The 15148-nt window shown below is 53.6% G+C and overlaps 1 protein-coding gene across 5 annotated transcripts in view; it reads left to right on the top strand.

Moving 5' to 3' along the window:
• MEF2D (myocyte enhancer factor 2D) overlaps positions 1-15148 on the top strand; it is a 33618-nt gene that overhangs the window by 12698 nt on the left and 5772 nt on the right. For 2 of the 5 annotated variants that reach the window (XM_023761636.1, XM_023761635.1), the window contains 9 exons: positions 3884-4075; positions 4688-4891; positions 5068-5088; positions 6381-6518; positions 7560-7770; positions 7964-8020; positions 9637-9827; positions 10288-10308; positions 11506-11635. In XM_023761636.1, the coding sequence (XP_023617404.1) occupies positions 4022-4075; positions 4688-4891; positions 5068-5088; positions 6381-6518; positions 7560-7770; positions 7964-8020; positions 9637-9827; positions 10288-10308; positions 11506-11635 (1027 nt within the window). In that variant the 5' untranslated portion in view covers positions 3884-4021. The remainder of the gene's footprint in view (positions 1-3883; positions 4076-4687; positions 4892-5067; positions 5089-6380; positions 6519-7559; positions 7771-7963; positions 8021-9636; positions 9828-10287; positions 10309-11505; positions 11636-15148) is intronic. The other 3 variants (XM_023761637.1, XM_006097792.3, XM_006097793.3) reach the window with 3 other exon arrangements.

The raw sequence follows: 15148 nt of genomic DNA on the forward strand, positions 1-15148 counted from the left end.
AGGGGCCTTGACAACGTGGAATTCTAAAAAGTCGCGTTTTGGCTACTGGTGGGGATAGATGTTGCCCTCCTGATTTCCCTGTCAGAGGGTGTTGGATGGGTCTCTGTGGCTTCCCTGTCTTCTCAGCCCTGATCCCTCTCACATCCTAGCTCCCCCAGCATGAGGCGGGGGTGGGGGGGGCGGTATAGGAGATCAGCCAGGGAGCTGGTTGCCAGGCGACAGTTGCCTAAGCAACCCCATCCTCTTTATCTCCATGTGCTCAGGGCTGCTCCTTAGAAGACTTTAGAGTCTCACCCTCTATACCAGCCAACCCAAGGGTGGAGAGGGTTGAGGACTAGAGTGGCAGAGGTGGTCGGAAGGTAGATGGTTTCCAAACGGACAAGCTTCAGGTGCAGCTGGGAGAGGAAGTTAGCTGGTCCTGATTGAAAGCAGGACTGATTGAAAGACCACAAAAGGACTTCTTACAGGGTCACAAAGATGAAACAATCCTTTCTTCCTTTCAACAGATATTTCCTGAGCTTCTCCTTTCAGGGGATAGAGTGGTTCCTGCCCTCATGAAGCTTGAGTCTCATAAATGAGCCAGGCATTAAATAGAAGCACAGAATTATAATAATTTAGAGCAGCGGTCGCCAACGGTGGTCCGTGGACCACTGGTGGTCCTTGAGGTCTGAAAGGTTGGTGACCGCTGATTTAGAGTCATGATAAGTGCTAGAAAGAAAAGAACAAGATGCCCTGAGAGTAAACAATTGGGGGAACCAAAGGAGTGAGGTTGGCTTGCAGTAATGGCTTTTCTGAGTGTCATGAGAGCTAAGAATGTGTTCTCTCCCAACTCGGAGGAAGACATAGTATTGGCCATACGTTGACAGAGGTTACATCTCAGCAAGAATTTGCTTGTGAACAAAGGGTGGTGAGAAGGAGATATAGTAAAATGGGAGGGGAAGGGCAGTGAGATGCTATAAGCCAGAGGAATGCTGGAGTGACTGCATTTACCATCCTGGATTGGGGTCTCCAAAGCAGGCCAGAGAATCCTTTTTAAAAGCCCTCTCCTTAGCCCCACTCCCCTACCTTCAGTGTGCCCTCCTCACCTCCCCTGCCAAGCTCTAGAAAATGCAGCCTTTGGATTGCACTGGGAGGCCGGGGAGCCGAAATCCTTGAGTTGGAGACTTTGTAGCAGGGGTTTGGCAGAGATTGGGGTCACAGGCAAGGAATGGTGAGGGGATAGAGCAGTTCTAGGTCCAGGTATCTGCTGGGCCACTCAGGGTTGGCTGGGCTTGGGTTGGGGTTGTCCTAGGGCCCTTATGAGGGCCACAGTGGGAGGCCCAGGCCCCATGGAGTAGGTTGAGAACAAGGAAGAGGGGACCAGAGAGGGGTAGGGGGTCCTTCCAGGGGTGGGAAGGGAATTACATTGCTTTCTGAAGATACAGGCGGAATAGAAGCTCTCTTTCCAGCTGTGCTAGGGAAGGCCTGAGGGACAGTCCTGGTGATGGGAAAGAGTGGAGAAGGGTATTCTGGCTCCTCCCAAGTGCACAGATTCCCTGCCTGCCCTCCCCCATGCCAAGATGCTGAGGCTGAGTACAGACCCTATTGTGGAACATTGGCCATGGTTGAGTGGAGCTAAAAAGGCTCAGCCATTGGAAACGGGGGTGGGGGGTGGAGGGGATGGGTTCCTAATTACAGGTGTCTATTATCAAACACCTCTCCCCACCTCCCTTGACTTTGCAGTGGGGTCTCTGATAGGGGTGCTGTGGAAGGAAAATTCTGGAGGGAAGTGCTGGGTTTCTATGGTCTGGGCTCCTCTCAGGACCCAGTGAGAGAGGCATTAGAAAGCATGACTCCCACCCTAGCTGGTTTGGCTCAGTGGATAGAGCGGTGGCCTGTGGATTGAAGGGTCCCAAGTTCGATTCCAGTCAAGGGCACATGCCAGGGTTGCAGGCTCAATCCCCAGTAGGGGGGTGTGCAGGAGGCAGCTGATCAATGATTCTCTCTCATCATTGATGTTTCTATCTCTCTCTCTCCCTTCCTCTCTGAAATCAATAAAAAATATTTTTTTTTAAAAAGGGAAAGAAAGCATGAGTCCCATGCTCACTGCGCCCTCCACCATCTCTGATGCAAAGACTCCTGAAATCAAAGAGCTGGAGGGACCCTGGGATTAATTCATGCCTCCAGCCCCCCAGGGCTCACCCAGCCTGTTGGGGCGCTGCCCACACACCTGAAAGCATGCACCTTTTCAGGCTCAGGCTGAGCTCTCATTCCTGTGTCCCCTCCTCTCCCAAGGTATTTCCAGGATTGTATGGTGCAGGGGCTCCATTTCCCATTCTGGCTCTGGAATGGGAGCTGTTCAGCCAATGGGCCGTGACGGTTTATACCAACAGATGTACTGAGACAGACTCCCGCCGGTGCCTGCACCCCCGGCTTTCAGCAGTCTCCTAGGGTACATCATAGGCTCTGTGTTTTCTCTTTGTGCTTCAAGGTGAACAAGGTTGGGAAGCACCATTTAGACTGAACTTGGGTTCTAGACTCGGCCCATTCCTTTAGAGTAGGAATCAGCAAACTGTGGCCCATGCATGTTCGTATAAATCTAGTTTTGTTAGAACACAGCCACACTCATTCATCTGTGTGTTGTCTACAGCTGCTTTCATGCTACAATGGCAGTGTAGGCCTGCAAAGTCTGAAATATTTATTATCTGGCCCCTCACAGAAAAAAATTGCCAACCCCTGGTCTAAAGGGGTGATTTGTTTGTTTGTTTATGGCAACATAACCCTTCAAAAAATTATAGGTTTAGGCCCACTGAGTGAAATGGACTGGTGTGGAAGTGATTGGAGAGATAGGGGGTCTGCAGCCCCAGCCCCACCCTGGAATACCAGGCTCCAGGGCGTCGTGAGCTGGGTGTGAGGATCTCTGCTCTAGACTTGCTCTGGTATGTTCTTTGTTTTTTTTTAAGATTTTAAAATATATATATTTTTAAAAAATTAGTTTTTCTTGATTTCAGAGAGAGGAAGGGAGAGGGAGAAACATCAGTGATGAGAGAAAATCATTGACTGGCTGCCTCCTGCACGCCCCCTGCCCCCTTCCCTCCCCCAGGATCGAGCCTGCAACCCAAGCATATACCTTGACTGGGAATCGAACTGTGACCTCCTGGTTCATGGGTCAACACTCAACCACTGAGCCACACCAGCTGGGCTAAATTAATTTTTAGAGAGAAAGGGAGAGAGAGAAACATAAATGTGAGAGCAAAACATCAATTGGCTGCCTCCTACACGCCCCCTACTGGGGATCGAGCCTGCAACCCATTCATGTGCCTTGATTGGGAATTGAACCAGCAACCTTTAGGTGCATGGGATGATGCCCAACCAACTGAGCCACACTGGCCAGGGCTCTGGTATGTTCTTGATACAGGGATGCAGAATCACTCCCATTGTGGCACCAGGTAAACTGTGCCAGCTGCATGGACTTGGCAGGTGTTCACTCAACACGTTCTCTGCACCAAGCTCCAGCACAAGAGCCACTGTTCTAGGCCAGAGGGACCGCTGGTGAGCCCAGGTGTCTCTACTCTGAGAGAAGGAAGTGGCTGAGATGTTCTCTAAGACCCAGACCCTTAGAAGCCAGGCAGCTCCATGTACTCCATCTGACCTGGAACCTGAGGGCAGCAGTGATGGCATGGAAAGGGCCTGGACCAGAGTCCTGGGCTCTGAGTGTGAGGTCCAGCTTGTGCCTGGCTGTGGCATGCCGTCCCCTCAGGTTGCCACCCTGTCCTCACTTTGAGGATGGGGCTCAGACACTGACAGCCTCTCCCAGAGGTGCTGTGGACCTGGCCTGTGTGCCCAAGGAGCAGGGCTGAGGATTGCTAGGACTGACTGTCTTGTCATGACCTTCCCCTCACAGGAGGCTGTGCAGAAGGTGTCCTGCAGACCATGAACTGAGCACTGGTCCCAGACCGTTCATGAGCACAGTGTGAGGTGTGCCGAGACCTGCCACCCAGCGATCCCCTCCCCTCCCTAGCACTGAGGATCCTCAGAGAAGATGGGGAGGAAAAAGATTCAGATCCAGCGAATCACCGATGAGCGGAACCGACAGGTGAGGAGGTCCTAGGGCCACACAGTGTGGATGAGGGCAGGGAGCTGGCCTCTGCCTCTGTTCCTTACAGCCACTCCAAGAGGGCTTCCTGGAGGAAGGGGTCTCTGAAGGCTATTATGAAAGGGGAAGGACTGAGTTGGGAAAAAGAGGAGCCCCCACCTCCTTGCAGCTGTTAGAATCCTGTGTCCCAGAACACCTGCTGCTGATGCAACCATACAAACCTATGCCCAGGAGCCCTGCCCAGGAGCCATATGCCCTGGGCATGCCCCCTTTCCCAAGATGAAACCTTCCCTCTTCCTGCCCCAGGGGAAGAGCCAGGAAGTCCTTCTGTTCTCCTTCCTTGACCTCATTATAGTTCCCAGAACAGATGTGGAGGTCGGTGCATCTGAATCCTCTGCCTTCAGTGTGTTCGCTGTGGGCTATGTCATGGCCATGTGTTGGCAGAGGGGTACTGGCCTGTTTCTTCCTCACGCCAGGGGCTCCTGAAAAGAGAGCTGTGTCACCCTGAGATGAGGGCTCCCAAGAAGGGGCTGTGTCCAGCTGCCTGTAGGTGGGGACTCCTGGGCCGGCCTTGACTGAGCCAGATCTGGCTGCCCACCCACCCACCTGCAGGTGACATTCACCAAGCGGAAGTTCGGGCTCATGAAGAAGGCGTATGAGCTAAGCGTGTTATGCGACTGCGAGATCGCGCTCATCATCTTCAACCACTCCAACAAGCTGTTCCAGTACGCCAGCACCGACATGGACAAGGTGCTGCTCAAGTACACAGAGTACAACGAGCCCCACGAGAGCCGCACCAATGCTGACATCATCGAGGTGGGCCCACGCACCGGACCCCGCCCACCCCTGCCTGCCACCCAACATCACGTGCCCATGCAGCACGCACCCACAGGCCTGGCCTGCCTGTGCATGCGCAGGTGTACACCTGCCCTCATAGCTCCTCACCTGTGTGCACCAACATATAAACCCACGTCCTCTCACACAAACCCTAGGCTGAAGAGGAAGGAGGGGCAGTGAGTACATGTCAGGTGTGGCTGCCCACCCAGCCCACTCCCACTGCAGCCCTCAGGGTCTTTCTGCTTGTCTGTCAGGCATGACATGACCTCTCCTCCATCTTTTCTCAAGTTCTCTCTCTCGGTGTCTGTCTCCCCCTCTTCTCTAGCTTTTGGTCTGCTACTGCATCCGATTCTACCTTTGTCTCCCTCTTTGTTTTTGTCTCTCCTGCTGTCTCTGTCCCTTTTTGGGTCCCATAGCCCTACGTTCTGTTTCAAAGAGGGCTGCCATTGTGAACTGTTGAGAGACAGGGGCTTTGGGGTCCAGTTCTGGCCTTTACTGGCCACATGACCTTGGCAGAGGGGTTGGCCTCCCAGAGCTTTGATGCTCATCCACTGCCACGAAATGGGGCCAGTGCCTGCTTTGAAGGGTGTTATGGGAATTGAATGAGACGGTCCAGTCCTTGCTCCTCACACAAGGTATTCATGCCTTGGGCATATGAACTTGTGTCAATGGAGAAGGATGCCTGGAAAGGCACAGGCCTGCCTTCCTGTAGTGAGACTTTAACTCAGAGATTTGGAGGAAATTCCCTTATTTTTATATTAGAGAAAACAGATTTCCTCAGGACTAGAATGTAAAATCTGCATTCATTTTAAAGACAAAACAAGTATCTATGAAGATGTTTTGATCCTTGAGAGGGCAGCTTTGAGGTCTACTCCAGACCCACCAGGTATGTCCTTACTTTATGGCCACATGTGAGAAGCTCTGACCTTGGGCAAGGGCAGCATATGGGGTGGTACATGGAGCTCAGTCAAAGCTAGTTCCTCTGTTTGCCTTTCTCTCTCTTGTCTCTCTACCTCTCTGTCTCATTTCTACTTCTCTCCCCTCCATCTTCTAAGCAGAGCCCAGGGATCGAGCTAGGCAAAGCCAGCCCTGAGTACCTTCCCCTGGGAAACGCTCCGTGCTTTGTGCAGAGCTGGTCATGGGTGGTAAGGCAGGGGCTGGCCAGAGCACCGTCCTCCCAACGCCCAGAGCCCTCTCCACCTATCACCTTCGAGGCACATGTCTCTGCACCACGTGCATTCTCTGGTCTATGCCCACCTTCCATGTGACCCCTGCATGCTGATGCCTCCCAGTCAGCTGCATCTTCACACAGTGCCCCAGAGGGGAGGGTGGCCCTGAGGGATTGGGCTGGGGAGTTGCTGGGACCCCTGAGGAAGGAGGTTGGAGAACAGTTAAGGGCTGAAAGAACTCCAGAGAGATGGGTGTGGGAGGACCCTCACCTCTGCTGACAGTAGCGGTGCGGTTACAGACCCTGAGGAAGAAGGGCTTCAACGGCTGCGACAGCCCTGAGCCGGATGGGGAGGACTCGCTGGAACAGAGCCCCCTGCTGGAGGACAAGTACCGGCGCGCCAGCGAGGAGCTCGACGGGCTCTTCCGGCGCTATGGGGTGAGCCCCACTCACTCTCTCTCTGTTGGCCCCCCTTCCGGCCCCTTCCCCCCCAGGCGCTGCACAAGAAGCACAGGGAATGTGAGAGCCCTGAGGTGGACGAGGTGTTTGCCCTGACCCCCCAGACGGAGGAGAAATATAAAAAGATAGACGAGGAGTTTGATAAAATGATGCAGAGTTATAGACTGGCCGTGAGTAGTAGCATGGAGGAGAGCCTCCCTGTGGTGCATGGTGTGGCTTTGCGCCCCGCCCGCCCTGGCCCTCTGCTGCCTCTGATGGATGTTCTGCTCTGAGCCATGCTGGGGCTATTGGTGATTCCTAAGGAACCTCTGACCTTGGTTGTGATAAACCTGTGACCCTCGCTGAGCCTCACTTGGATGGAGCATAAGCCAGAGAGGCCTGGAGTGTCCCCCTCACCAGCAAGAAATGTGTAGATGACATGAGGTCCTTAGATGACAGGAATGTAGAGAATGTGCCATTGTCTGGATCTTTTGCGGGGAAAGGCCCCCTTGGGCCTGCTGACACCCCAGGCTCAGATGCTTAGTAGCATTGTTTAGGGAAGTCAGAGGCTGCTAAAGGGAAAGGCAGTGAGGTGGGGTGAGCACCTACAGTAGGCCAGTGGATGAGAGATGGCAAGTGAAATGATGCCCGGACCCATGTGCAGGCCTGTAACAGCTGTGTGTGTGAGTTTGGGTCTGTACTCAGGGCCTCTAACCTGCTCCCTGTGTGTCCTGCCTGGCTGAGGACTAACCCACCTCTACTAGGGGGTTCCAGGTGTCCCTGGTCCTGTCTGTAGTGAGCAGAGCCTTGTTCTCGTTCTCTGGGCCGGAGCTGCATCCCAGAGCAGTCCCACCAATGCACTTCCTTGGTGGGAGTGGCAGGCAGGACTCCAAAAGGGCCCAAGGCAGAGAGATGGAGCTGCTGGCCCTAGATCGAGTGCACAGCCCAACACTAGAAGAACCCTCGCCTGCTTTCTCAGGCAAAGTGGGTCCAAGGTAAGAGGTCGCCCTGCCTGACCCCGCCTCTCCATTTTCTGTCTAGTCGGCTGTCCCGGCCCCCAACTTTGCCATGCCTGTGACAGTGCCCGTGTCCAATCAGAGCTCACTGCAGTTCAGCAATCCCAGCAGTTCCCTGGTCACCCCTTCCCTGGTGACATCATCCCTCACGGACCCACGGCTCCTGTCCCCCCAGCAGCCAGCACTACAGAGGAACAGTGTGTCTCCTGGTCTGCCCCAGCGCCCAGCCAGTGCAGGTGAGTGGGCTGAGGGTGGGGGGTGAGGTGGAAATGAGGTGTGATGGGGGCTTGGGATTCCATTTTCAATAGAATATTTCCCTTCACCTGCACAGCATTCTCCCATTGATGTGACTCCTGTCCTGTTCAGTCCCCAAGACTCACTCTGGAGGGGACGTCTTGTCAGCTCATCACGGTTCTGTTTGTCTTCCAGGGGCCATGCTGGGGGGCGACCTCAACAGTGCTAATGGAGCCTGCCCCAGCCCTGTTGGTGAGTACTGCTGCCCTTGCCGGGGGAAGGGGAGGTCCTGCCCAAGAGTCCAGGAACAAAGAAGGACCTAGATTACAGGAGGAGAAGGTCCCAGGGCCTGAATGAGAGGATTTCTAAGCCCTGAGGTTTTTTTTGTCTGTAGCAATGATTGGTGTGGAGCTATAGGCTCAGAGAATTCTGGACAAATGATTGGAGGTGAAGATTCAAGTTTTTCCAGTTGAGCAGGACATCTGGTTGGGATCTGAAGGATGGAAATATATCTCGTGTTGCCAATGGGCAGTAGGCACAGACTGACACACATACTTACATACACATGCGTAGACATTCTCACTCATGGAAATATCCAGACATTCAGTGTGCACACATCTATAAGCCCCAGAAGAAAGGCACACACCCCCACCCGGCAGCTGACAGTCCCTCCTGCCCTGTGCTGTTGTCCGGCTGGTTACTATGACTCCGAATGTCACCATTGACGTCACCCTGACATTCCTGCCATTCCCGGAGTGATCTGGGAATTGGGATGGAAGCAGCCACACACTTACAGAGCAGCAGCATGCTCTCAGGCAACAGAGCAGTGACACTTCTGATTGTGGTTACCCCCCACCTCTGGGCTTCAGAATCCCCCTTTAGCACCAAGCACCGTATCCTAGCCTGTTGGCAGTGATTGTGTATGGGGTCAGGAAATGGGGGAAATGCGTGAATACGCTCCCTCTCTGAGGAGAGGGCCAGACAAATGCCTGCAGACCTTACGGAGGCAGCGGTACTTGTGGGCCCTCAGGCCTGGCATGTGGAAAGTGGTGAGGGCCCTAGCTTGGCTTCCAGCCAGCTGTGTGGCCCTAGAGAAGTCATTAATACCTCTGTCAACCAGGCCCTTCTGTACATAGGGCTAATGATACATGTCCTGACCACCTTGAGGGTTAGTGTGAGGATTAAATGAGATGATATGCATGTGAAAGCCCCAACTAGGTTGTGGAGTATGTAAGGATAGTTATTGTGCTTGTTATTACCAGCCTAATTATGGTGGTGGCTGGGTTATCAGTCCCCCATGCCAGGAAGAACACCACCACTAGTGAATGGCTCATCTTCCCCAGAGCTGAGGGCATCTTGGCATGGGCTCATCCAAATCATCATGCCCCCAGCTCATTGCAAAGGGAGCAGCCTGGGTGGTTGATTTGCCCTGGTGAGCAGAATCCTCACTGAGGCCCAAATTCCAGGCTGCCACCCCTTCTCCAACCTGGGTCATTGTGGGCCCAGTCAGAGGCAGGAAGTGGGATCACAAGGTGCTGGAGTTTCTGCCCATGGGCACCAAAGAGAGAAAAGGTGGGGAGAAGGCTTGGCTGCAGAAGAACCTCTTGAATATTGTGGTTTCCATTTCCAATTCTTCCTACCAACCTCAGAACTCCTCCCACCCAGTCCCGCACATAGCTCAGAGCCAGGAGGATGAACCAATGGTTTGGTAGTAAGGGGTATTAGGGGAAAATCAGATCGCTCAGTACCCACTCAAAGCCTGGGCGTGGCTTTGAGAGGACTGGGTGACCGGAGTACTGGCAAGGGGGCAGTTAACAGGGCTGAGGGGTGGGTCCATGTTTTTCCTTCTGTCCTCATCTCTTCTCCAGGGAATGGCTATGTCAGTGCTCGGGCTTCCCCTGGCCTCCTCCCCGTGGCCAATGGCAACAGCTTAAACAAGGTCATCCCTGCCAAGTCTCCACCCCCGCCCACCCACAGCGCCCAGCTTGGAGCCCCCAGCCGCAAGCCCGACCTGAGGGTCATCACTTCCCAGGGAGGGAAGGGGTTAATGCACCACTTGGTGAGTGGGGTTTGGACAGGGGCTGGGGATGGGCGCGTGGAGGGAGGAAAGAGCCGATCTCCAGCAGAGATGTGAAGGTCACCCAGTAGTTAGGACTTGCCAAGAGAGACCATGAAGCATGGCTGGGAAGAAGTCCCAGAGGCTTTACAAAAGGTTGGAACACAGAAGTACCAGCCTCAAAGGCAGTAAAGGGAACAGGATTGGGAGAGACTGTTCTGTAGCAGGAAGAGATCTGCCATCACAGCAGAGGGATGGGAACTCGATTGCGAGGGTTTCCCACCTGATGGACATTGGGATGTCGCGTCTGTGGAAACCCATCAGGACAGTGAGGAGCTCTGTGCTTCTAGGCTGCAGAGCCTTCCCGCTCTCAGGCAGAGGTGGGAGGGTGTGGGGACAGTGGTGTGCGGGGAAGGTGGAGGCAAGAGACTGAACCATCCCTTGGTTTTATTTCTGCTCCCAGACTGAGGACCATTTAGAGCTGGTAAGTGAGGCTGTGAGATGTTTGCTGTGGCTTTGAATTCTGGGTCATCCCCTTGCTCTGTGGCCCCCAGCATGGAACATGTGTGTGCCCTTGTCCTTTTGCCTGTGTGTGTAGTGTGTGTTGTTTGGTTGCTTGCCGGGAGCTCCAAGCAGGATGCAAAGGTGAATGGGGCCGGGGTCAGACATGCATGTGTTTGTACATGTGTGTATGTAGATGTGTTACTGTGATGTTGCATTCCTGCAGGCACACCTTTCTCTGTGTGTATGTGGGTGTGCCAGGGGAGTGGGCTAGGCCTTGCCCCAGGCCTTGTCCCAGGATGCCTGGATTAGGCCCTTGGACGAGAGGCTGGGCTGCACTTGCCCCCCGACTCTGCTCAGGCCCACCACATTCTTGGCACCCAGCGCAGGACCTCATAAAAGGGGTACCAGCCAGACAATAACATTCGTTTTCCAGGGAAGCCGAGGCTTAAGGTGAGGCCAGAGGTGTCCTTGATGGGAGGCTTCCCCATTTCCCTTCTGTCTCCTGTGCTCCCTTCTGCACAGCCTGTCTCACAGGCGCTCAGAGGCATACCCAGCCGCTCTTTCCTTCACACACCTACATACTCACCCTCAGCCAGGATGGGGCGGGGGCTCCTCCCTCCCCAGTTCCCTGATGGGAGGCCAGTGAGGCTGGAAAAGGCAGGCAGGCTTTGGCGGCCAACACGGCAGCAGTTTCGGCCTCAGCGTGGAGTTGGAATAAACAAGTGAGTCAGCAGCAGATGGAGCTGACAGCCCCACACACGTGTGTGCATACACGCAGGCACACGCATTCCGTCACAGATGCCAGCACGCCTCTCCCCAGGCATGTACTGCTGTGTGATAGATGGAGAGCAGACTCCAGAGGCATCAGCCAGGAGAAGAATGGCTCTCCCTTCTCTCCTCTGCCCTCGGAGAGCTTGGTGCTGGGCCACAGGGCAAGCATTCCTCTCTGTGTGTAGGTGTGAATGGATTTGTGTGGCATGTTTCTCTCTGTGGATCCCAGTCTCTGAATGCAACAGCATGTGTTTGTGTATCTTCGGGGCCTCTGCTGAGGCATCCCATCTGGGCCTTGGGACTCAGAGACCCCAGCTTGGCCTTGGAATGGAGGGCCAGGATCAAGCAACCCGCCCCCCCCTCCCCCCCAATCTACCACCTCTTGACAGACAATTTTCTCCTGCAGAACAATGCCCAGCGCCTTGGGGCCTCCCAGTCTACCCACTCGCTCACCACCCCAGTGGTTTCCGTGGCAACACCGAGTTTACTCAGCCAGGGCCTCCCCTTCTCTTCCATGCCCACCACCTACAACACAGGTGAGTGTTCAGGTGGCCTGAGCTGTGTGCACATGGCCTTGGGACGGGAGGGGCCAGAGAGGGGACATGAGATATTCTCTGGGGACACCCTAATCGGAGGAAGGCCATTGATTTGGGAGAGCCCTACGTAATTAAGGTTGCCAGATTTAGCCAATAGAAACATAGAATGCCTAGTTACATTTGAATTTCAGCTAAAACAATGAATAATTTTTTAGTATGTCTCTCAGACATTCTTCTGTAAAATATGTCCCGAGATATACTTATGCTAAAAAAAGTACTCATTATTTTGTCTGAAATTCAGATTTAACTGGGTATTCCTTATTTTTTTATTTTTTTGTTCATCCTCACCCAAGGATATTTTTTCCATTGATTTTTAGAAAGACTGGAAGGGAGGGAGAGAGGGGGAGAGAGACAGAAACCGAGACATCAATGTGAGAAAGACACATCGATTGGTTGCCTCCCAAACGCACCCTGACCAGGACCAGGATTGAACCTGTAACCCTTCAAAGCTTGAGCCAATGCTCTAACACTGAGCCACACCCTTTTTTAAAATATAAGACCTAATGGAGAAGGGAAGCCCTGTCCTTAGGGGAGCCTCCCATTAGGAGAAGCCAGTACAGGGGTGAGCAGATGATTCAGGCCACCAGGGTTGGGGAGGAGGGAGGCAGACATGGTCAGTTCAGTGAGGCTTCTTAGAGGAGAAGAATGAAGAAATGAGGGAGAGAAGAGAGAGAGGCTGAGCAGGCCAGAGTGAAGGATTCATCCAGGTTCCGGGGAAGGCTGCTGGAACTGCCTTGGTGGTGGAGTCTTAAGGGGGCAAGGAGGAGGAAGACTGAGAAAGGTTGAGGAGAGAGATCTGAAGACGTGAGCTAGGCCTCTAGGAAGAAGAATTCAGACAGGACATTCAGTGCCCAGGCGGCTCCTAGGTACCCAGAGCTGTCCTGGCCTGTGTCACCCACTCACATTCTCCCGGGAACAGTCTGTGACACTCCTAGCCTTCCTCGCCTGCACTACAAGCTGCAGTGTCGGGGAGACTGCCCAGAGGGAAATGCCATGTCACTTTGTTTCAGAGCATGTGTGTGGCTGGGAACCTGGTCTGTTTCCCTGCTGTTCCCCAGGTTCTTTGACCTGCGAGTGGCTTGTGTTGGGGCTGTTTTATGATGAGGTCAGACTAGATCAAAAGACCCTTCAACTTCACTCCCCTCTCCAAGCCCCCGTTCCAGAGTTGAAGCACCCTAGGTCCCAGACATCAGTATAAATACCCACGAAATCTCACCTCTTCCCCATGTGTATAAATCCAGAACCGGCCCTGTATGTAGGGAAGCCCCTGGGGGTGGGTAGGACAGCTGTTGCGGAACCAGACTCTGGCATGGTACCTGTGTCCAGATTTTATCATCCAGGTGTCGTACAGCCCCTGTTCCCGTGTGTCCTCCCATGCATGCACGCACTCTCAGCTTGTTATGTCCTCGGGCGGTCTCAGAGGGGACTGCTCCAGATGGCCGAATCCCTGGGGCCAATCTCTTCATCTGTGAGAGTTGTGAGTGGACAGGAGGTCTCTGGGGCTCGTCCAGCCCTGCCAGTTGGGGCTGGGCCTGGCTAGAAAAACCAGTTGCCTGAGGACAGCCAAGGGTGGTTGGCAGAGGGCAGCACAGAACACTTTTCAGGAGCTGTTGTTTTTTTAGAATCCCAGGGAGGTGATTTTCTGCCATCTTCTTGGGTCTCCTGTCACTCTGTGAAGAAGGAGGGAGGTTAGTGGGTGTCAGTGACCTGGGGCAGGTGCTCAGCAGGCCAGACTTTTGTCACTGTGGTGAGAGAAGATGCTGATGCTGGGACTGCCCTTGGAGCCCTGTGAGAGGCGTGTGGCCTTCCTCACATCCTCTCAGCAGCCAGGGCTCCAGTTCCTCTGGCTGCAGGAGTAGTTCCAACAGCAGAGAGTTCAGGTGACTCTAGATACATAAATAAAACCCTCACGAACACATTGCTGTTTAGTTGTTTACTGTACAGTCCTAGTCCCCAGTTCAGGTTCCGGCTGGGGGTGATCTGACTATGGTAATGTCTTCGTAAGGGACAGGCCTGGCCCCTGTTAACCCTGGCTGCAGAGGTCTGGCTTGTGGACATGCCAGGAGCAGGCCCAGTGGGCTGCCAGGTGACCTGCAGGCCACGTTCCTCTTACCTAGGAAGAGCTAAGCCTCTTGGAGAGCCCAGTCTCCGGGTAGATGGGCTGGAGTGTGCTGGGAAAGTGAGGGACTAGGAGTTGAGTCTCAAACATTCACTCGCTGAGGGGCGTTGGGCAGGTGATGTGCTTTTCTGTGCTTGGCTTCCTTGTTTATATAATGAGTGTTTGAAATAGTCGGTCCTAGGGGCCCCTTTTTGCCCTTGCTCTGCTTTTTAAATGTAAGCATCTCAGAGCTCCCGGCTCACGTTAATGAGGCCAGAGGCAAGCACGGACCATCTCTCTGGGGTGAGATTTAAAAGTAATAAAGAGGCTCTGCCATTGGCTCTCTCTGTGACCTGGGGCATTCCTCAGACTTGAGGGTGCAGTTGCCTCCTTTGTAAATTAATAATAATAAGTAAATCTTTTGAATATTTACTCTGTGCCAGACCCTGTTCTACATGCTTCATGTGTGTTTTGTTGTTGCTGTTTTGTTACTTTTCACCGGAGGATATTTTTTCCATTGATTTTTAGAGAGACTGGAAGGGGGGAGAGGGAAGAGAGAGAGAGAGAGAGACAGAGTCATCAATGGGAGAGAGACACATCGATTGGTTGCCTCCTGAACACACCCCAGTCAGGGCTGGGGATTGAACCTGCAACCCAGGTACGTGCCTTTGACGGGGAATAAAACCCGCAGCCCTTCGGTGCTTGGGCTGGCGCTCTAACCACTGAGCACACCACTCAGGGCGTGCTTCCCTGTGTATTAACTCGGACCTCACAACAGCCGTGTGGTATAGGCAGGATTATTGCCTCCAGTTTATGGAGCGTAAGTAGCTTGCCCAAGGTCACATGACCTATAATGGAGGTAGCCCGGAAGTTTGACCTCATCACTCATGCCTGTAACCTTATTGTTATGTTGCACAGATAATGCTGTCTTCTGGAGCGGATGGCCCCTGAGTAAGAGCTTGGTGGTACAGTGCTGCTGTGATGGGAGGAGGGGCACGCATGTCTTCCTCCTACCACAGTGCAGTCACCTTACGCTCCTTAGGGAAGACATTTTCTAAACTGTTCCAAACAGGATGCAACATGAAACATTACAGTGCTGTGTAAATTGTGAAACATCTATGGCTCTGTTTGTTCTGTGACAGTGCAAATATCACAGTTTCTTTATTGAGACGGAAATTTTAGAAAAGAACAAGCAGCATCTCCTGGGGACATTGGTTAGCACCTTGGCCTGCTGTGCTGCACAACTGTTTCCCTCCCTGCCCCTCTGCTCTCGCGGGCTCTTCTGGGTGGCAGGCACGCGCCCTCCGTGTTGATGTGGGGGCCCAGCAGCTCAAATCTGGCTGCTGCTTACGTGT

The sequence above is a fragment of the Myotis lucifugus genome, unplaced genomic scaffold, assembly GCF_000147115.1.
Source record: "Myotis lucifugus unplaced genomic scaffold, Myoluc2.0 scaffold_211, whole genome shotgun sequence".
Taxonomy (NCBI): domain Eukaryota; kingdom Metazoa; phylum Chordata; class Mammalia; order Chiroptera; family Vespertilionidae; genus Myotis; species Myotis lucifugus.